Raw genomic sequence first — 23,550 nt, forward strand, 5'->3', positions numbered from 1 at the left:
AAAGGCGCGGGATTACAGGCTGAGCCACCGAGCCTGGCCAGATTTTTTTTTTTAGTAACACAAGTATATACGAATCTATTCTCCCTGTAAAAAACTAAAATATTGCAGAGAAAGTCAAAGTCGACTTTATCATCCTTTATCCCTGCCTACCTTTCTTTGAAATAATACCACTGTCATCAGTTTGCTCTGCATTCTTTCAGAACTTTCTGTATGCCTTTGTATATATAGACATATGTAGATAATAAATAGTCTTTTAAAACCTCTTACTAAATGTCACCGTAGGCACTGTTCAACAACTTTTTATTCCATTAAATGGAAAGCGATCACTCAATCTCACCTGTATTAAAGAAAAAAGCAACATGCAAAAAAGTGCATAGTAGGACACCTTTTATATAAAAAGAGGAAATATCAATATGTGTATATATTTGCATTTATTTTTTAAAGTAGAAACATAAACCAGAAGTGAATCAAAATGACTACTGAGGGGAGAGGGGGCAAAGAAAGAAGCTACATTTCCCTGAGTGTCTTATTTTTTCATTTTATCTTTAGAGAAAAAAAAAAAACAACTTTAGTTTTAGCTCTTAAGTTAGAAAAATTATTTATATAATTTAAATCAACTGAATCAAAAAGAACTTTTTAAAAACACAGAAATATATGAAATTATCCATATATCAAGTAGGTGACATACCACACAGAGAAGAAATATTTCAAGTGACTTTGGAACATGCTCTCTTACTGTTCACCCTTGATGTGATATGACCTGAGGACCCAAATAAATCTTTGAACTGTGTTCTGAAGATTTTTTTCATAGTATTTCATACATATCTTACTGTTTTAAAAATTGAATCATAGTAATCAACCACATGAATGTAATGGGCTTTTTTTAGCCTGTTCCTTATGTTAACTAATTTTTTACTTGAAAAAAAATATGTGCACATGGTAAATAACTATATGACGAAAAGTTATTCTTTCCCCCCATTTCAATTCCCTTGTATCCGCTACAGTGGTTTCTTGTTTCTTTCTGGATTACTCTATGCATACACAAGCACATAGATCACCTTTTTGTTCACCACAAATGGAAGCATGTATTACAACTTGTCTTGCCTCACCTGTTTCACTGCCTGTATAGTATTCTACTGCATGCATGTTCCATATTTTAACCTACCCCCTGTTATTGGCTGCTGCTGTAAGCAGTGCTACAGTGGACATCCTAGTCCATCAGTCTTTGTGCACCTTGTCCTCAGGTGTTTGAGTCTGTGGATGAGGTGGAGCAGGTGGAAGCTGAAGGCAGGTTGGAGGAGAAACAGCCCAAGATCCCCAATGGGAACCTGGTGAACGGCACTTGTTCCCCAGACTCTGGCCATCCTTCCTCCCATAACTTCTCCTCGGGTCTCTCAGAGCACTCAGAGCCCAGTCTGAGCACAGAAGACAGTGTCTTGGATGCCCAACGGAACGCCCCCCAAGTGCTGCAGCCTGATGACGGCAGCCTAGATGACAGGCAGAGCAGTCAGGCCACCACTTCTCAGGATGAGGCCCCCCGTGAGGAGCTGGCTGTGCAGGACAGCCTGGAGAGTGACCTCCTTGCCAACGAGAGCCTGGATGAGTTCATGTCCACCACTGGCAGCATGGATGTAACCCTGCCTGAAAAGGATGCCATCACAAAGGAGGGCTGGCGGGGCAGCGAGGCGGAGAAATGTGGCCAGGTGGACAGTGAGGACAACCTCTCAGAGGAACCTGAGATGGAAAGTCTCTTCCCCGCCCTGGCTTCTCTGGCTGTAATGACTTCTGCCAACAACGAGGTGTCCCCTGTCTCCTCCAGCGGTGTCACCTACTCTGTAAGTCACCAGGACTCTCCCCTCGATTTCCTTAACTCCAGCTGCTAGAGGAAAGGGATGTACCACAAGCCTGGTACCCAGGAGAGAAACCTCTGGTCTGTTGCATTATCCCCACCATGGAGGATTCACTGTAGAAGCGTATGTGGGAGAGAAGATTATATACTATTTAAAGAAGACAGGCTTTGCAGTTAAAGGTCCTGGGTTCAAATCTCAGCTTTGGCAAGTCGTTTTATCCATCTGAGCCTCAGTATCCCTATGGTCTAATAACTTCCTGAGTTGTTCTCAGAATTAGCAAGTTAAAGTCCTCCACACCTGGCACATAGTAAGCAATCAGCAGCCTTGATGATACCCATCGTGATTTAGAGTCAGGTTCATCATCTTTTAAGTATTCAATTTTGCTTTCTTGCCAGAATGTCCAAGCCAAAGGATATCAACTGAAAGGAAGAATTTTCGGAACCAGGCACTATATATCTGTTTTCTTTTAAATTCTTCCTTGCTTCTTTCCTTCCCTTTTTTTTGGGTTGGGGTCTTGCCCAGTCTGGAGTTCAGTGACCCACAGCCTCGACTTCCTGGGCTCAGGTGACCCTTCCACCTCAGCCTCCCAGGTAGCTGGGACTGCAAGTGCACACCGCCACGCCTGGCTAATTTTATTTTTTGGAGTGACGAGGTCTTGCTATGTTGCCTAGGCTGGTCTTGAACTTCTGGGTTCAAGCAATTCTCTTGCCTCAACCTCCTTAAATGCTGGGATTACAGGTATGAACCACTATGCCCAGCCATTAATTTGTTATTTCTTTTTTGTGTGTGTATGTTTGTTTTGAGTTGAGGTCTCACTCTGTCACCCAGACTGGAGTGCAGTGACACAATCCCGACCACTGCAGCCTCGACCTGCTGGGCTCTGGTGATCCTTCCGCCTCAGCCTTCCAAGTAGCTGAACTACAGGCGCACGCTACCACACCCAGCTAATTTTTTGATTTATTGTAGAGATGAGGTCTCGCCAAGTTTCCCAGGCATATCTATCACAGATATACAAGCTCATAGTTTAAAGAATCAAACACTTAGACAAGGCTGGATAAAAAAACCCCAGAAGATGTCTATACTATCTCTTCTCATTAGCCTTCCCCAGAGGCAATCATTTTTTCTCACTCTGACCAAATTACTTGGTGTTTACCCCCACATCTCTAACATACTTGTATTACTGCCTCTTGACTATTTTTTTTTTCAGTCTTAAGACATGATCTATTCACTCCCCACAATGGAAGAGGAGAATTTTGCTCCCATCTCCTCCCTGACCCCAGCCCTCACCATGCATGTGGCACTCTTCCACCCCATCCCTCCAATAGAGTTATATAATTTCTTTGTTAAATGTTTACATTATTACTATTATTAATTTTTTTTAGTTGGAGTCTCACTCTGTCACCCAGGCTGGAGTGCAGTAGCCAGTACCATGCTCACGACCACCCCGGCGTCCACCTGTTGGGCTCAGGCGATCCTTCCACCTTAGCCTTCCAAGTAGCCAGAACTACAGGCGTGTGCTACCACACCCAGCTAATTTTTTGATTTATTGTAGAGATGAGGTCTCACCAAGTTGCCCAGGCTGTTCTCGAATCCGTGAATATGCAATTCAGTTGCAGGGGTTTTTTTCCTTTCAATACTTTGAAAATATTGTTCCATAGTCTTCCAAACTCCATTGTTGATGTTGAGAAGTTGGTGTCTAATTGCCATTCCTTTAAAGATCTTTAAAGATCTAATCACCATTCCTTTAAAAATAATACTTTCTTTTGTTTACTTTTAAGAGTCTCTTTTTGGTATTTTGTGCCATTATGTTTCTAAGTATACATTTCTTTTTATATTTCCAGGCTAGTGGTTAGTTGGGCTTTTATCCATCTGCAAATTGGTGTTTTTATTCAGCACTGGAAAACTTTCGTCTATTATTTTTGTTATTCAGCTATTTCTACTTCCCCATTTGCTCTCTTCATCTGTAGCTCTGATTAAATGTTTGTTAGACTGTCTCACACTGTCCTCCTGTGTCCTCCTTTCTTCTCTTTTGCTTTATCATTTCTTTGTCCTTCTGTGCTGAATTCTGGATAGTTTTTTCAGATCTCTTTTCAGTACACTAATTCTTCCTTCAAGGGTGTCTGGTTCTCTGCCACCTATCTCTAATGAGTGTCTAATATGTTTTGTTAAAGCTTTATTTAGCTTTTCTTTAAATATGCTATAAAATCATTTGCTTGATTATTTTATAGTCTCTTGCTCTTATTTTTAACCTTTTCTTTTACTTATTTAAATACAGTAAGCATACTTATTTTATATTCTGTTCTTTTTACTTCTAATAGCTGAGGCCCTTACAGTTCTGATTCTGCTATCCTGTATTTATGCTATCACTTATGGTTCTCTCTTTCTCTGGTTTTGTGATTTTATACATGAGTTCATATTTCTTGGAATTTTATCTGTTGCACTATTTGAGACCTAAGTGTAAGGTAGATTCCTCAAGAGAAGATTTTCTTTTGCTTCTTCCTAGTAAGAGGAAAGTAATAAATATGAGATGACTGTAAACTAAATTCTATGATCTTTCAGACCACAAAGGTAGTGGTAATTTGGGTGATAAACCTTCATGAGTTGTGAACCTGATATATGGCTTTTGATTATTCAGGGAGATATCATACTTAATTTGATATCTATGCTCAAGGGGCAATCAGGCAATTCTTCGTTTTTGTTGTTTTCTCTCAAACTCAAAGCATAAACATTCACTCGGTGAACTGCCATTGAGAAAAAAATATTGTCATCGTTGCAGACAGGCAATTGTTTTGAGACCCCAGGATGTCAGTGTTTTTTTCTAGTTTTCCCTTTCTGAAGGTGTGACTCTGAGCTCCTACCTTTCTGCAGGAAGGTCCTTTATTGGACTCCTTGCCTTGGAGGGGGGAAAAGCACAAAACAATCAAATCTAAGCCTAAGTTTTCTCAGTTTAGCAGCTTCTCTCAAGAAAAAGCCAGCTTTGGTACTTTCTCACCTTTCTGGGTTGGTTTTGAGTTCTTAAATGTTTCCTATTTTCTTGCCATATCATTGAACCGCTTCAAAATGGGGTACTAGGTTTATTGGTTAGGGCATTGAGTCCAGTAAATTTAACAGAATCAGACTTCAGTTAAATCTTGCATTCTTCTTGTCCAGTTTTCGGCGAGAGAGTATAACTTTCTGAGAGAGAATTTTCTTCCTATAAATTAACATACACCTTCCCAGGAAACAAACAAACAAAATCAAACACCTGATTGGGCCAGGTGGGAAATTTATATATGTATTTCTTTTTCTTTATTTTTTACTTTTTTAAAAATTTTTTTATTTGGAGTCTCACTCTGTTGCTCAGGCTGCAGTGCAGTGGCACACTCCCAGCCACCGCAGCCTCGACCTGCTGGGCTCCAGCGATCCTTCCTCCTCAGTCTTCCAAGTAGCCGGAACTACAGGTGTGTGCTACCACACCTGGCTAATTTTTTATTTATTGTAGAGAAGAGGTCTCGCCAAGTTGCCTAGGCTATTCTCAAACCCGTGGGCTCAGGCAATCCCCTCACCAAAGGGCTAGGATGACAGGCTTGAGCCACCATGCCTGACTTGTATTTGTTTTTCAGTGATAACAGGAGAGGATGAGGAGGAGGAGAGAGAGCATCTCTGTCTCTCAGTGAGGAGTTGGGTGTAACTTTTCATTTTTTCCCTTCCTGGGGTCCTACAGCCCGAGCTTCTGGACCTGTACACAGTGAACTTGCACCGCATCGAGAAAGACGTGCAGCGGTGCGACCGCAACTACTGGTACTTCACACCTGCCAACTTGGAGAAACTGCGCAACATCATGTGCAGGTGGCTGCAGGTGGCGGGGAGGGGACTGAGGGAGGAAGATGGCGGGGCCTGGTGAGCAGGGGTTCTAGGAGACCCAGCTGGAGCTCATTTCAGCCTACGAAACTGTCACCCTACCCACCTGGGGTCTTAATTCTGCCCACATTGGCAGTTAAGACACAACAACAAAAATAATATGAACACTGATTAGGCACGTACTGTATATCAGACACTTTCCTGAACCCTTCGCTATCATCAGCTTACTTAGTCCCAAAACAACCCTGTGAGATATTATCCCCTTTTACAGTTGAGGATCTGGAGGCTCGGAGCGGGGCCACACTGCTCAGAGTCCCTATCGGGACAGAGCTGAGCAGAAACTCATAACCACATCTCTCTGGCTCTAGAATCTGTCATTTTTTTTTTCTTTAAGCCAAGATCTAAGGCTACTTATTACTGTTCATTAAAAATAATAGTTGACATTTCTTAAATTATAAAAGTAGCCTAAACTTATTGAAAATCTGAATCAAACAAGGAGACTAGAATGTCATAAAACATAAAAGTAGACTTCTTTCATCTCTGCCCATCAGTGCCACTTACCCAGAAGTAATGACTACTAACAATTTGGTAATATCTAACTGATTATACATTGTACAATATGATGTATAATACAGTATGAATATGCATAGTTTTAAAATGTTTTTAATTATAATATAGTATGATAAATGTTATATTAAAATGAAAAAAGTGCTGAGGGAGAAGGAAGGATATACTGACTTTTGCCTGGTTATGGCATAAGGAGATATCATGGAGGGTCTCATAGTGATAGTGACCTCCAAGATAGATTTTAACAAAATGAAGAAAACTAAGTAAGCCATTTAGCATGGAGGTTAGGATAACAAATCCTCAAGAAAGGCTTTCTGGGTTCAAATACTGCCTCTACCACTTATTATTAGGTATGTGACTTTGGGTATGTCATTTACCTCTCTATACCCTAGTCTCCTCATCTGTAAAATGGGATAACTTTGGTACCTATTTCTTATTATTATTCTGAAAATTACATAGTACAATACATGTATAGTGTGCTGAATATACAGTAAATGCTCAGTAAATATAAGTGGTTATCAGTAAGGGGCAATCAGAATTCAAGAGAGAGGGAAATGTAAGGCAAAGGTACAGAGACATAAATGTGTGATTTGTGGGAAATGAATACCTCAGTGTGGCTGGAGATGAAGAAGTACTAGGAAGTGATATGTGAGGCTGTGAAGATGAGTTGAGGAGAGACTATACTTACCTTGTACTGCCACTAAAGGAGTTTGCACATCATCCCATCAAATAGTGGAGAACTCATGAAGGTTTTTGAGCATGTGGAGGCCTCCCTGAGCAGGACTTTAGGAAGGTCATCCTGGTGGCTGCACATAGGATGCTCAAAGAGGGTGAGACTGGGGATGGGGATGCTGGCAGGAGGCTGAGGAGGTGGAACAGGTGAAGGATGGGGGACCGAACCAGAGAGGTGGGGAAGGAGGTATAGGTTGGAAAGGCAGGTCTTGGGGTACCATCATCAGGCCCCTTATGTCTCTCCTAGCTATATCTGGCAGCACATTGAAATCGGCTATGTCCAGGGCATGTGTGACCTTCTGGCTCCACTACTGGTCATTCTGGATGATGGTGAGTGTGTCTTCCCTGCCCCAGGGCGAGGGGTGCAGTTTTCCTCCCACTGCAGATAGGGGATTAGCCTCACTTTGTGACTCCATGGAAAGGGTCAGGACAGGTGCTCACAAGACTTATCTAGTGTACACATCAAGAGACGAGTGAAATAAAAAGTCCTTGTGTTCCATGGTGCCCAACACTCAGCACCCAGCCAGGGCTTTATTGGCCCCTGACTGTATGAACATGAATGGGAACAAAAAAATATAAATCCAGCCAGATAGCTTCAACCCAACATTTAAAGAAAAATTAATAGCAATTCTTCACAAACTCTTTTTAAAAGCAGAAAAGAAAACAATGCTTCCCAACTTATTCTGAGACCAGTCCTTATATGAGGAGTGAGTACCTCATTGGCTCCCTGATACCAATACTAGACAAAGACATTGCAAGAAAACTAAAGACCAATATCCTTCATGAATATAAATGCAAAAATTCTCAACAAAATGTCACAACAAACTTAAACCAACAAGACTTAAAAAGTATTATACACCATGACTAGTGGGATTTATCCCAGGAATGCAAGGGTGGTTTGACATAAAAAAATCAATCTATATAATTTACCACATTAATAAAATAAAGAACAAAACCCACACAATCAATTGACACAGAAAAACATGACAAAATTCAACATTCTTTCACAATGAAAACACTCAAGAAACTAGGAAAAGAGGGAAACTTGCTTAACATGATAAGAGACATCTATGAAAAACCCACAAATAGCACCATACTCAATGGTGAAAGACTGAACACTTTCCCCCTTTGATCAGGAACAAGACAAAGTCTTTACTTTTGCCATCATAGGTTCTAACCAGAGCAATTGAGAAAGAAAACGAAATAAAAGTAATCCAGATTAGAAAGGAAGTAAAACTCCTCACGGATGACGTGATTTTGCACATAGGAAGGAATAAAAGAAATAGAACTAGCAAGTTCAGCAAGGTAGCAAGATGCAAGATCAATAAACAAAAGTATATTATATTTCTACACACTTGAAATGAACAACCCCAAAATGAAATAGGGAGAATGGTTCCGTTTGCAATAGCATGTAAAAGAATATAGTACTTATGAATAAATTTAACAGAAGTCCAAAATTTTTTACATTGAAAACTACAAAGCATTATTGAATGAAATTTTTAAAACTTAAATAAATGGAAAGAAATATTATAATCATGAATCAGAATACTTGGTATTGTTAAGGTAGCAATGCTCTCCAAATTGATCTATAGATTCATTGCAATCTGTGTCAAAAATTCCATCTACCATTTTGCAAAAGTTGACAAAGTAATCTTAAAATGAATATGGAAAATTCAAGGAATTAAGAATTACCAAAACAATTTTGAAAACAAGAGAAATATTGAAGAACTCACACTTCCTGATTTCTAAACCTACTAAAAAAGCTACAGTAATCAAAACAAGGTTGTATTTCCATAAAGATTGATATGTAGTTCAATGGAATAGAATTGAGAGTACAAAAGTAAGCCTTTACATTAATGGTCAATTGATTTTGACAAAGGTGCCAAGACAATTCAACTGAATAAGGAAAGAACAGTATTTTCAACATACGATGCTAGAACAACTGGATAACCATATGCAAAAGATTGAAGTTGAACCTTTGCCTCACACCACATACAAAATATAAGCTCAAAATGTATCATAGACTTAAAAGCAAGAATTAATACTGTAAAACTCTTAGAAGAAAACATAGGAGTAAATATTTGTAGTCTTGAGTTTGGGAATGGTTTCTTAGATATGACATCAAAAGCATAAATGACAACAGAAAAAAATAAAAAAATTGGACTTCATCAAAATTGAAAACTTTTGTACTCAAATGACACCATCAAGAAAGTAAAAAGAACCCAAAGAATGGAAGAAGATATTTTCAAGTCATATGTGTGATAAGGGACTTTTATCCAAAATAAAGAACTCTTACAACACAACAATGAAAAGATAAATAACCTAATTAAAATGGGTAAAGGACTTGAATAGACACTTCTCAAGAAAATCAAAATATTCAAATGGCCAACAAACGCATTAAAAGATGTTCAACATCATTAGTCATTAGGAAAATACAGATCAAAACCATAATGAGATACTACTTCACATCCACTGGAATGATTAGAATCAAAACATGGAAAATAACAAGTTTTGATAAGAATATGGAGAAATCAGAGGCTTTATACATTGCTGGTAGAATTGTAAAATGAATTGGCTACTTTGAAAAATAGTCTGGCAGTTCCTCATAATGTTAATCACTAAGTTATCATATGAGCCAGCAATTCTATCTGTAGATATAAACCTAAGAGAATTGAAAGCTTGTTTATACGAACACTTATACATGAATGTTCATCATAGCATGATTCATAATAGCCAAAAAATGTGGAACCATTCCAAATGTCCATCAGCTGATGAATGCATAAACAAAATGTGGTGTATTCATGCAATGGAATATTGCCTGACCAGAAAAAAAAAGCACGAAGTACTGATGCCTGCTACCTTGTGGGTGGACCTTGAAAATATCATGCTAAGAGAAAGAAGCTGGACAAAAAAGACCACATCTTGTATGATTCCATTCATATGAAATGTCCAGAATAGGCAAATCCACAGAGACAGAAAGACTTGTAGGTGACCAGAACTAGACAGAGAGGAAATGGTGACTGACTGGTTCATGGGTACAGAATGTACTTTTGGGATGAAGGGATGCTCTGGAACTAGATGGGGGTGATATTTGCACAACATTGTGAGTATACTAAAACCACTAAATTGTGCATTTAAAACTGAATTTTATATGTGAATCTCCATAAGACTGTTCAAAAATGGAGAGCATAACACCCTACTCTTTAGACACAGGCTGCACATAGTGACTTCCTTCCAAAAACTACAGTAGGGGAGTTGCTGGTGGGGGGGGGTAGAGACAGATAAATTCTGAAGCAGAGAGACCTGACACATACTACCTCAGCCTGGTGACCAAGGTCTATGTGAATAGTCAGAAATCATGTCAATAGCATATGATATGATGCAACCAAAATGGCACTTGACCTCTGTGGTCTTCCTCCCAATGACCCACAAACCCAGTCTTATCATTGGAAAAACATCAGACAAATTCCATTACTAATAGTGGCACATCCTAAAAAAATACCTGAGCAGTCATCTTCCAAACTGTGAGGTCATCAAAACGAGAGAAATGGCCATGGCCAAGAGGAGCCCAAGGAGATGTGACAACTATAGGTACACTAATTGCTATCCTGGATGAGATCTAGGAACAAAAGAATGATGTTTGACAAAAACTAAGGAAATCTTAACTAAGGATAAACTTTAGTGAATAATGTGTCAATACTAGTTCAACAAACGTACCATGCTAGTATTAAGACGTTAATAATAAGGAAAGTGGGGGTGGGGTGTATGAGAACTCTCTACTCTCATCTCAATTTTTCTGTAACTCTAAACTGGTCAAAACAAAGTCTTTTTAAAAACTGAATGAGATCCTACTGTCCTTAAGAAGGCTTCCAGTCTAGCGTAGCTTTCTCCAGAGTTATCAGTTGTTAAAAATATATAGACTATTCTCAAATAAGTTTGAAACACTGGGTTAAACAATATTAAACTTTTTTGAGGTGGGGAGTCTCACTCTGTTGCCCAGGCTGGAGTACAGTGGCATGCTCACGGCCAACCTGCTGGGCTTCTGCAATCCTTCTGCCTCAACCTCACAAGTAGCTACTACAGGCACGCTCTACCATGCCTGGCTAGTTTTTTTATTTATTGTAGAGACAAGGTCTCACCATGTTGCCCAGGCTGGTCTCGAACCCACAGATTCAGACAGTCCTCTCGCCTCAGCCTCCCAAAGTGCTGGGATCACAGGCTTGAGCCACCGTACCCGGCCAAAACACTTTTAAATTGCAGGATTTCTCAGAGCCTTTACTTTCTTAAATGCATGAGGTGATTACCCAAGCAGCAGATATTCTAAGCAGCATTTCCTAAAGTTATTTGACCCTTTCTTTGCATATCATCTTTAAAACTCTTCCAATATTGACAATTGCAGTTCAAATACTTAGTTGCTAGACTTGAGATTTTTCACAAACCAGTAGAATTTCAAAAAAGAAAAAAAACATTTGGGACCAACAAAACATTGTTAACTTTTTATTGTAGCAAACAGGTATCTTTTTAAAAAGAGCATCTAGCTGGGTGTGGTTGGCACATACCAGTAATCCCAGCAATTTGGGGTGCCAAGGTGGGAGGATCACTTGAGCCCAGGAGTTCAGGATCAGCCTGGGAAACATAACAAGACCTATCTCTACAAAACAAGCAACAATAACAAAAAACAAACAGAAAACGTGGTAGCACACGCTTTTAGGAGAATCACTTGAGCCCAGGAGTTTGAGGTTGCAGTCAGCTATGAGGTTGCAGTCAGCCATTGCACTCCAGCATGGGTGACAGAGCCAGATCCTGTCTCAAAAAAATAAACAAATAAATAAATAATAAAGGATCATCTGCTATTACCATCATTTCCTAGAAGATGTTTCCGTACCCAAAGATGAGAAGTATGTGATGGAGATTGGAGAGCATGCCCTACCTGGTCCACGTGCTTCTCACCTGGCTGTGGACTTGGCGAACCAGCTCTAGCCTTAGAGCATCACTTTGGGAACGCATGTGCCTTTGGCAGTGGTACAGCTGACTTTCTCTTGTGCTGCTTCCCCTCAGAGGCCCTTGCCTTCAGTTGCTTCACGGAGCTCATGAAGAGGATGAACCAGAACTTCCCCCATGGAGGTGCCATGGACACACACTTTGCAAACATGAGGTCACTGATCCAGGTATGACTCAGCATCTCATCTTGCTTTGGACTTTTTTTGGGAAACAGTAAGTATGGCTTGGTGGCTGAAGATTGAGTAATTTGGGCTCAGCTTGATGGCACACACCTGTAATCCCAATACTTTGGGAGACTGAGGTGAGAGGACCACTTGAGACCAGGAGTTCAAGACCAGCTTGTGTAACATAGTGAGACCCATCTTTACAAAAATATAAAAAGGTTAAAAAAATAGAAAAGAAAGGTAGAAAGAACAATTTATTAAATACCCATGTTTCCACCCAACCTGCCCAAGAAATAAAACATTAACCATAGATTTTTCGGCCTTCCTGGGTCCCCTCTTGATGACATTTCTCCACTCCTATCCTCACAGTGGTAAGCACTTTGCAGAATCTGATGTTTATAATGTTTTTTAAAATTCTTCTATGACATGCATATATGTCTAAACAACATGTCATTTTGTTTCTTGTCTCCCCACTTTTCATAAATTGTCTAAACGGTATGGATTCCTCTACAGTCTGACTTTACATTCAGTGACAAGTTAGAGAGTCCTCGACAACAGTGTGGCACATTCCTTTTTCCCTGAAGTACAGCCTTCCACCTTAGAGTAGAGTTCTTTATGTCGCATTTAATTTGTATCCATTTTCCTGCTGGTGGACATTTAGGTTGTTTCTACTTGCTTTTGTTTGCTTTTGCTTTAGGGAATTTGGTGTTTTTTGCGGGGGTGGGGGGAGTGTTACAGAGAGCGCTGTACTGAGATTCTTGTGTGCCACTCCTCTTGCATGCACTCAAGAGCTTTGCCTGGGCACTTGTCTGGAGTGAAATTGCTGGGTCAGAGGGTATGCGCACCTTCAACTTTATCAGCCATGGCAGAATCACTCTCCTAAGTAAGGGTACCAATTCCTATGCCCGAGAGCAGTGCTGAGAGTGTTTTGATGTTGTCATGCTTCCTAATTTTTGCCAGTCTCTTGGGTGTGATTAGAGCATCCCAGTGTGATTTTATTTGTATTTTCTTGTTGACAGTGAGATTGAGTATCTTTTCTCTGTGTGTTTTTAGTTCATCTGGATTATTCTTTCTATGACATGCCTGTTCATATGCTTTGCCCATTCTGTATATACATTTTTTCCATAATTAGGATCATACTGTACATAATTTTTCTTTCTTTTTATACCTACTGTTTCAAACCTGCTTTTCCCCCCATTTAACAGCATATCCGACAGCTAGAGGTATTATTCCATCACCTTCTTCCTCTAAAATAGTTTTGCTGAGATATAATTTAGATACAAAAAAAATTCAGCCTTGTAAAGTGTACAATTCAGTGGCTTTTAATACATTCACAGGGTTATACAACACCAATTTTAGAATATTTTCATTACCCCAAAAGAAAGACTTTACCCATGAATGATCACTCCCCATTCTCTCCCTTTCCCCAGCCTCTGGAAACCGGTATCTACTCTCTGTCACTGTGGATTTGCCTTTTCTCAACATCCCATATACATGGAATCATACACTATGTGGCCTTTTGTAACTGGCTTCTTTCACTTAGCACAGTGTTCTCAAGGTTCATCCACATGGTAACACATATCAGAACTTTGTTCCTTTTTATTACCAGATAACATTAAATTAAATTGTACTGATATGCCACTTTTTGTTTATCTGTTGATGGACGTTTGAGCTGTTTCCGGTTGACTGTTATGAATAATGCTACTACGCACATTCATTCACATACAGATTTTTATGTGAATATGTGTTTTCATTTCTCTTGAGGATATACCTAGGTGTGGAATTGCTAAGTCATTGGAAATTCTGTGTTTGACTTTTTTAAGGAACTGTCAGATTGTTTTCCACAGCGGGAGTACCCCCTGTGCACATCCAGGAGCAATATGTGGTGGTTCCTATGTCTCCACATCCTCGACAACACTTGGTATTGTCTGCCTTTTTATTATTATTATTTTTTGAGTTGGAGTCTCACTCCATCATCCCAGGCCACCCCAGTGTCAACCTGCTGGGCTCCAACAGTCCTTTCGCCTCAGTCTTCCAAGTAGCCAGAACTACAGGTGTGCACTACCATGTCCAGCTAATTTTTTATTTATTGGAGAGACAAGGTATCGCCAAGTTGCCCAGGCTGGTCTCAAACTCACAGGCTCAGGCAATCTACTTGCCTCGGCTTCCCAAAGTGCTAGGATGACAGGCTGAGCCACCAAGCCTGGGCTGCCATTTTTATTTTAACTATCCTAGTAAGTGTGAAATGGCATCTCACTGTGGTTTTGATTTGCATTTCCCTAATGACTAATGGTGTTGAGTATCTTTCATGCTAGCCATCTGTAAATCTCTGGAGAAACGTCTATTCAGATCCCTTGCCCATTTTTAAACTGTGCCTGACTGTTAGGAGCTATATGGTGTCTGGTGTGTGGCTGGACCACCATTTACTCAGCTGTCCCCTATGCTCCAGCCTTTTCCTTGGAGGCTGATGTGACCTTTCCTTTCTTTGACAGATCCTGGACTCAGAGCTGTTTGAGCTGATGCATCAGAACGGAGACTACACTCACTTCTACTTCTGCTACCGCTGGTTCCTGCTGGATTTCAAGCGAGGTACAGACTTTAAACACAGGACTTATTTCCATTATCTTCACAGCAGAACTTCACGGGAACAGATAACCGTGAAGGTGAAGCTGAGGGGTACTGGGGCAAAGACAGCAAGGAGAGTAACATTTACAGAATTCGACTATGGGCTCACCTGCCTTCTCTTGCAATGGAGCTACACACTGGGCTCTGTGAAGATCTCCATTCTACGGATGAGGAAACCAAGGCTGAGAATTAAATTCAGAGTTAGGACTAGTAGAGACACTGAAGCCACCTCCATCTACCCCAAGAGTCCTTCCACTCTCTTATGCTGCTTATCAGAGACCAAGAACTCTAAAACCCATGGAGCAGATGTAATTTCATGCACATTTCAGGCATGATTTAGGGGTGATGTATAACTCAGTATATCGCTGCTAGTGTGTAGTTGTGGGCTGATGCTACCAGTAAAAAGATCTAAGCTGAGCTGGGTTGGTGTCTCAGCCTGTAATTTCAGCACTTTGGAAGGCTGAGGCGAGTGGATTGCCTGAGCCTGTGGGTTCAAGTCCAGCCTGGGCAACTTGGCGAGACCTCGTCTCTACAATAAATCAAAAATTAGCCAGGCGTGGTAGCGTGTACCTGTAGTTCCGGCTACTTGGAAGGCTGAGGCTGAAGAATCACCTGAGGCCAGCAGGTCGAGGCTGCGGTGGCCGTGAGTGTGCTACTGCACTCCAGCCTGGGCGATGGAATGAGACTCCAACTCAAAAAAAAAAAAAGATCTAAGCTGCATGGAGGTATTTATTAAGTACCACACACCTTGCGGAGCCATTATTTGTGTTATCTCCTCAGTCCTTTTCCACTGTCAGCTTTAACTAACTTTTACAGATGAGGAAAAAGAGAAGCTCGATGGAAGAAGGATTTCCAGCTCAAGGTCCCCTTGCTAGCAGGGGCTTGGGGGAGGATTCACACAGAGTTCCCTGGACATAGGAAGCCCTGCTTTTAGCCACCACTGCTCGATTCTGTCTCTTTAGTGGACTCAGAGGCTGCAGCCAGCTCTGCCTGTAGTGGTAGGGAAGGGGAGAGGGAAGATTCCACCATAGGTGCTTATAGAGATGAAGGGTGCAGGAATACAGAGGGGTGCTTGTCAAAGGGCAGGGCAGGGAACAAATCTGTATATCAAACCCTCTCATGCCCAATTCTTCCAGTCACAGAATGTCCAAGCTGGAAGGAACTTAGAACTCACCTGGTTACATAGCCTATTCTATGGATGGGGAAAACTGAAGCATCTAGTGGTCAAATGACAGAATCCAGGTCTCCTGCCTTCCAGCCTGAGCTCTGTCTGCTGTACCAGGGCAGAGACACAAAGCACAACTGACCTGAGATTTTCCCAGAGGGGTTTTCACAAGGGAGGGCGGCATCCTGAGCCCTGTCGCTGACTTCCTCTCCATGTGTGTGCATGTCCTGATAGAACTCGTCTACGATGATGTCTTCTCAGTCTGGGAGACCATCTGGGCTGCCAAGCATGTCTCATCCGCCCACTATGTCCTGTTCATCGCTCTGGCTCTGGTGGAAGTCTACCGAGACATCATTTTGGAGAACAACATGGATTTCACAGACATCATCAAGTTCTTCAATGGTACCTCATCTGAGGGGGCTGGGCTCTGGGAGGGATGGAGATTCTCTGAGATTGTTGCACGGGAAGGGGATGGGGAGTTCTGCCTGCTTCTTTGGCTATTTCCAAAGGGATGAGTTGACAACATTTGATACTGAGGACGCGTTTTACTTAGGGATCTGGCTGAGGGTGCTGAGATCTGCTCAGGGACAAAGCCCAACTCTGCCACTAGACCAGCTGTGCCCGTGGACAAATCACTTCCCCTCTCTCTAAACATCCACTTCCTCATCTGTGAAGCAAGGGGAACAGTGTCTGCTTCAGAGGGTTGGAGCACGTAGGAAAAGCAGGCACAAGAAAGCAATTGAAGGAACATGAAAAAGGTACAGCCTTTGAAACCAGACAAATGTGGACTTGGATCCCGGCTTTGCCACTCTGGAGCTATGTGTCCTTGTCCAAGTGACTTTAGGGTTAAAATGGCACTAATACCACCCCCCTTCCAGGGAGGCCTGAAGGATTACATGAGACAATATGGATACGTCCCATCACATGGTACCTGATTCACAGGAGGAACCCAAGAAAGCCAAACCATTGCCACTGCGCTCACTATTTAAAAATAAAAAGCTAAAGGTTCTGGGGGAAAAAAGAAAAAAGCCACTGTGGCCTCACTTTTGAAATATTAGGATTCTTATTTTAAGTAAACTTTTTATTCTGGAATACTTTTGGACTTTATATATCTACTAAAATTTTAGATTTAGAACGGCTTTAGATTTCAGATAGCAGAGAGAGCCCATGATACCCTTGGCCTAGCTTTGCCTACTATTAGCATTTTACATGATGATGCTGGTACATTTGTCAAAACTAAGAAATTATTGGAACATTACTACAAAATTTATTTGGATTTCACTTGATTTTTCACTAATGTCCTTTCTGTGCTTCAGGATGCAATCCAGGAAACCATAGTCATGTATAGTTTTTTGTTTTGCTTTACCATCACATATCCTGTTGTATTTAGTTTGTTTGTTTTTTTCACTTACTGGTTCAAAAATTATCTTCCCTGTGATCATTTGTAAGACAACAGAATATACTCAAGTGACTGTCCCATAACTTCCTGACCCATCCCTCATCATTAGCACTGAGGTGGTTTTTAGTATGAAGGTGTGAGTGAGCACCCAAAGTGATTTATACCTTAGTGTCGTAGTTCCCAAACTTTCTCAGTTCCTGGAACCCCTAGTGTCTCTAAACAATTTCCACAGTGCCCCAGGCCAAAATTTCCTTTCAGTAAGTAGTTAAGTCCAAACCACTTCATAAAGAGATGTCCCAGCATCTTAATAGCTATTTGAAAAAATAATGCACATCAATAGAAAGAACATAGTATCTTTATTTCATTCTTAAATACGTACATTCACTTACTAATGGGCACCTGTAGAACTTTGCACAACTTCTCAAGCCTTAGAATCAGATTGGATCCCACCATCTTCAATTTGTATCATACTAATTTTCACATGGTTCTTTTTTATTACAGAAATTGCTGAAAACCCAGCTTTGCAAAGATATAAAACCTTCCAAGTAGTTGAAACGATAGGCACGCGCTACCACACCTGGCTAATTTTTTGATTTATTGTAGAGATAAGGCCCCCTCAAACTGCCCAGGCTGGTCTCAAACCTGTGGGCTCAAGCAATCCTCTCACCTCGGCCTCCCAAAGTGCTGGGATTATAAGCATGAGACACCATGCCCGACCATATGTTTTTATTCTACTAAATGGCTTCTTTATGATAAGTGTCTAAATTTAGTATTAAATCTCTGACTTAAGGGTTTGATCATTTTGTATGGCTCTTGACAAATTTTTTTTTGCTTTTCTGTTCTTCCCTCCCCTCTCCATCTTTCCTTCTGTCTGTAGGAAGGGGACAGAAATACCCCGTGTTTTTAGGACACACACTGTGAATCAACATTATCCCATTTGATCCCCACAGTAACCCTGTGATGTGGCTACTGTTACAATCCCCATTTTACAGATAAAGAAACCAAGGTATGAAGGTGCGGGCCTTCCCCAAGGTCTCTACTTCCAGAGCCACTCTGTGATGGAGATACCCCAGAGAACCTTCCAGGGGCTGGAAGTGTATCCCTAGGCTGGACGCAGGAGGCTCATGAGATTTTGCCTTCTGCTCTTCCAGAAATGGCCGAGAGACACAACGCCAAGCAAGTCCTGAAGCTGGCCCGGGACCTCGTGTACAAGGTGCAGACGCTAATTGAGAACAAGTGAGGGGTGCTTCACCCAGGTGGCCTCAGCAGAGCTGCCCCCTCCTTGCTCCTCTGTCCACTTTTCCTCCTGGACGGAGGGCCACGCCAGGAACAGGGTCCAGACGTCTGTTTACGAGCATGACTTCTGTGTGAAGAGAAACTGCCTTGGCTTTGGCCACTGAGTGGGTAGAGTGGAGGGGGTGCCCCTTCAGCTCAGCCTTACATTTTCCTATTTGACCAAAGATTGCCCAAGTCTGGCATTTCTCCCTGGCAGGAGTTGGAGGTTGGTGGTGGATGAAGGAAACATATAATTCCTAGTTTCCAGAATGGTCTCCCCTTCTTTCCCTATCCCTCCAAACTGTCTTGTCAGATGAGACTTGGGGAAGGAATTTTTTTGGGAAACTGGTCTAGGTGTGTGGCGCTACCCCTATACTCTGAAAAGGGCCTTTGGATATATTCCAGAACATGGCTGGAAGATAGACTCAGCAGCATCTCTCCCCTCAGCGCTACTGACATTTGGGGCCAGGCTATTCTTGTGAAGGGGACTGTTCTGTGCATTGTAGGATGTTGAGGAACATCCTGGTGTCTACTCAGTAGATGACAGGAGCATCATCCTCCACCCTCAGTTGTGACAACCCAACAGAATGTCTCCAGACATTGCCAGATGTCCCCTGCGGGGCAAAACTGCCCACATTTGAGAACTACTAGCTTAAAGGAGGGACTTCAAATGCACCGCCTGACCCACTGTCTATACTAAGCCACCCTGTGTCCCTAGACCTCCCCCCATCTAGAAAAGGCACTCAGGAGTCCTGTGCACATCTCTCTTGAAGTCCGGGATTTTATTTGTTGTATTTTCTCCTCTGTCTGATGCTAAGAGATACTTCTTTTCTTCTTTTCAAGAAAAGCATCTCGGGTGATGGAACCCAAAAGGTGTCTGTAGCAATGACATAGTCTGAGGCTCATCAGGGTCCTGCTCAGAGCCCCCCGTCTGGGGCAGGGTCCACATTCTGCTGCCCTCATCCGAGGGAAGACCATGCCTTCCTTCCCACAAATTGGGTCTTGGAAAGATGCACGTTTGGTGACAGCCACTTGATGAGGGAGGCTGGCTTTTCTCTAAGCACCCTGTTCACTCAGGTCAAAGAAGGAACAGGAAGGCAAAGGGAAGCATCTGATGAACCAGGGCCAGAGCTGTGGCTGGGTCCAGGAATGCTCCCCTCCACGTCTCACGCAGAGGGCCACCAATCCACAGACCCAAAATGAGCCGTTTACTCTGCCTACCTGTCCTTTAAATAGCACAGTCTTGCCAACCCTTCTATCCTGAGAGTACATCAGGAGGAGGGGAAACAGTGAGCATCAGGAAAGAAGGCTCTTCCCAGGACACCTGCCAGCTCTCAGGTGGTCAAAGAATGACAGCTAGGATTTTGGGGAGGGGGGGGCCAAGTAAAGCTGCATATTGAAGCATTTGCAGAGGGTCTCATTCATCTCCCCACCTTCACTAGCTACCAGGATCGGAGATCTTTGTCCTGCATGCTTGTGAAGGCTTCTTTCCCTCGGCAGCAGCAACTTTAACTGCATCGAAACCCCCAACATCCCCCTGAGTGGTACAGGATGGACAGAGACCTCCTCGGGCCTTGCCTCCTGAAGAGAGCTCCTGGGAGACCCAAAGCTACAGTAGCCTTCACTGGTCCCAGCTCATTCCCCACCCACCAAAGCAGGAAGGGAGACAGCAGTGTCCTGATTGCCCTTAGAGTTTTGTTTCTCCACTCTGGTCCCCCAGCTTCCCAAGATGGGAATAAATGTGTCCCCCTCCAGATAAAACTTTATTTTGCCACTCAGATGTTCCCTACAGAGGATGTTATTTTAGCAAGACCCAGGTCCCAGACCTTCTGATTCTTATTTATTTTTTTAACAGACTAGTCTCAAAGTACAGCACAAGATCCCTTTTCTGCCTTCTCTCATGGTGTTCCAGAGAGTATCTGTGGTTGTGATTTGGAATAACTCCTATTTATTTGGTTTATTGTGCTTATACAGATCTCTGTACATTGTGTGAATCTCTGTGTCCTGGAAGTGAATGTGTGGGAGTCATTCTGTCTGTGAGTGCACTCTGTTTTTTCAGTGTGGCCCACATATCTTGTAAATGTTTACTGAAGAGTTGTGTCTATAAAGAGAGAAAAATATATAAACAGAGAAATATGTGAATCTGGGTTATTTTTTTTCTTTGCTTGTTTTTTTTAATTTGAAAGAAGGAAATGCTTGTTTCTGAAAACTGTGTTCCCCCACTCCCACCCCTAGTGACCCCAGATGGGCCTTTCCTCAGAAAAGTGAATCACTCCCCACCCCTTGTATTGCTTTGCTGTTACTACAAGTGATGCTATATAACACCCATGACATGGTGGTTTAAAACAGCCATTTGTTTAGCTGATAATTCCATGGGTCAACAGTCCAGGCTGGGTTCAGCTGGGAGGTTCTTCTGGTCTTTGTCTAGACTTCTTCATGTGACTGTGCTCATCTGATGGCCAGATAGGCAACTCTGCTTCTGATAGTTGTCTGGCAGTTAGCGAGGGCAGTGAGGGAAACTGAGTCCCATGTCTCCCATTCTCCAGCAGGCTTCCACATGACCATGAAGCAGATTCCAAGAAAGCAAACAGAACCATACACTTCCTCTTGAGGCCTCAGCCTTTCTGGCATAAAGTCATTTCTGCCACATTCTATTGGTCAGAGGAAGTCATATGACTAAGCCCCATTTCAAAGGGTGGGGAAATAGACCCTACTTCCTGATGGGAGGGTTTAAAATGTGACATTGGAGAGAAACATGGATATAGTCAGGGAAATAATTTTTGCAAGCGGTCTGCCACATCCCCCAAGGGCCAGTGCATGACAGGAGTCCCCAGTTGGTCAGCCTTTTGACTTGGGAACAAACCTCTAAATTAATGCCTCTCTGTATTCTGACTGCTGTGTTAGGTCACCTCTCATCTGTGATGGGCCCACAGGCCACACATCCATCTCCCCTACATCTCTGGTTCTCACTCATGGCTGCTGTTCTGAACCACAGTCATCAGGCCATGGGGACCGTGCATGGGTCTCCACTTCCCACAGTCTCTGAACACGGGCTGATGAAAACTTCTGGTTTTCAGTTGCAGAAACAAAGTTTGATTTAACCTAATGAGCACCTGTCAGAATTTCAGGTTTTGTGTAGAAAAAATTAGATTTTCAAATAAGGTGTTGGCTGCCTAGATGTGTCCTATCACAGCACTTTCTTGGAAGATTCCCTGCAGAGGCAAACGAAGCCACAGCAGCAGGCAGGTGGTACTTGTCCTTTTGCTACCTCACTTGGAAGTTCTCTTGGCTTCTTCCTGGGGGAAGCTTCTCAGAGCAAAGGCTGGTCCTAATATCCTGTCCTTTTGGGCCACAAGTCTCATTTCTCTGACTTCACAGTCTACATGGCTCTCCTCCTAGAGGGCTTCACTGTGGGTTGCAGCTACCTGGCACCGCCAGACCCGAGGAATACCAGGGTACCTGTTGTGTATGCACAAATGCCCGGCCACATGCACTATTGGCCTCTGGTCACTGACTGTCTCTCGGGAGGAGGGGGAGGGGGCAGATGAAGGGGAGGAATGTGACCAAGGGAAAGGAAAAGAGAAAATATATCTATATAGATTTTTTTTTTTTTTAAGTTGGAGTCTCACTCTGTCACCCAGACTGGAGTTCAGTGGCACACTCACGGCCACCCCAGCATTGACCTGCTGGGCTCCGGTGATCCTTCCACCTCAGACTTCCAAGTAGACAGAACTGCAGGCATGTGCTACCATGCTCGGCTAATTTTTTTTTATTATTGTAGAGATGAGGTCTCACCAAGTTGCCCAGCCTGTTCTCAAACCCGTGGGCTCAGGCAATCCCCTCATCTCGGCCTCCCAAAGTGCTGGGATTACAGGCTTGAGCCACTGCGCCCAGCCGACAATATATTTTATGAGGAAAAAAAATGCTAAGAGAACATGTTTACTTCTATAAAGTCTTTCCTAAACACATGCATTCAAACTCTGTATAGATGTGAAAGGGTAAGTCTCGGATTGCAAGGCATCTTTTCAGAACTCAGTGGTCTTGGCTTCCATGCATAAGTTTTTAGCAATGTGGCCACCTCCCCACATCCTCTTCTCACTCTTCATTCTGCTTTTCATCCCCCTTCCCTCCATTTTTTTCTCTTTTCCTTTCCCTTGGTCACATTCCTCCCCTCCATCCCTACTTCTTTCAGCTCTTTATGCTGCTATCAAAGAGCCAGTGGGGTAGTGCTGGTGCCTGCGTTTTTTACCTGAATGATGTTGGCCTCTTTCTTTTCCTTTTTTTTTTTTTAAGCAGGATTTATTGAAAGAACAGAAAAGCTCCCACAGTGGGAGGAGACCCAGAGGGGTTGCCTGACCTCTTTCTTACTTGTTTTCCTCCCTCCCTCCCTCCCTTCTTTCCTTTCTTGTCAGAGCAAGAGCAAGTGTGTGTGTGAGTGTGTGTATGTGTGTATTTAGTGATGATTAAGCAGCGTGTGTGTGTGTGTGTGTGTGTATTTAGTGATGATTAAGCAGCCCATTTCTTAAATTAAGATTTGTGTGCTACATAGTGGTTTACAGTCTATTGCTCACAAGTTCCTGTTTTTTGTTTTTGTTTGAGAAAGCAGGATTTATTGAGAGGACAGAAAAGCTCCCACAGTGGGAGGGGGCCCAAAGTTCCTCTTCTTATCATCTACTTCTGAACTAATTTACAACCAGTGAAAATCTCAAGATGATGATAAAAGTCATTATTTTGCTGACTAATTTTCTTCCTGAAGACACCATCCCCCAGTGCCTCCAGTTCTAGAGAGTTATGTCCTGATAAGATACACCTGACCACCTGGTTTTTTTAATTATCTAAGCTATGCCTGCCTGCAAGAAACTCCTCTATCTCTAAGCTATGCTAGTTACCCTGCCTCAATGGGGTGCAATATAGATTTGTCCTCCCCCCCCT

At 42.4% G+C, this 23,550-nt stretch overlaps 1 protein-coding gene across 4 annotated transcripts in view; it reads left to right on the forward strand.

Annotated features, from left to right (window-relative positions):
- Positions 1–19,343, forward strand: part of SGSM1 (small G protein signaling modulator 1) — a 70,657-nt gene extending 51,314 nt beyond the window's left edge. For all 4 annotated transcript variants that reach the window (XM_021706997.1, XM_021706999.1, XM_008074040.2 and 1 more), the window contains 7 exons: positions 1,245–1,835; positions 5,554–5,678; positions 7,237–7,319; positions 12,048–12,157; positions 14,647–14,743; positions 16,179–16,346; positions 18,495–19,343. In XM_021706997.1, coding sequence (XP_021562672.1) covers positions 1,245–1,835; positions 5,554–5,678; positions 7,237–7,319; positions 12,048–12,157; positions 14,647–14,743; positions 16,179–16,346; positions 18,495–18,583 — 1,263 coding nt within the window. In that variant the 3' untranslated portion in view covers positions 18,584–19,343. The remainder of the gene's footprint in view (positions 1–1,244; positions 1,836–5,553; positions 5,679–7,236; positions 7,320–12,047; positions 12,158–14,646; positions 14,744–16,178; positions 16,347–18,494) is intronic.
- Positions 19,344–23,550: the final 4,207 nt, after the last annotated feature.

The sequence above is a fragment of the Carlito syrichta genome, unplaced genomic scaffold (assembly GCF_000164805.1).
Source record: "Carlito syrichta isolate Samal-C Ts95f unplaced genomic scaffold, Tarsius_syrichta-2.0.1 Scaffold316282, whole genome shotgun sequence".
Lineage (NCBI taxonomy): Eukaryota > Metazoa > Chordata > Mammalia > Primates > Tarsiidae > Carlito > Carlito syrichta.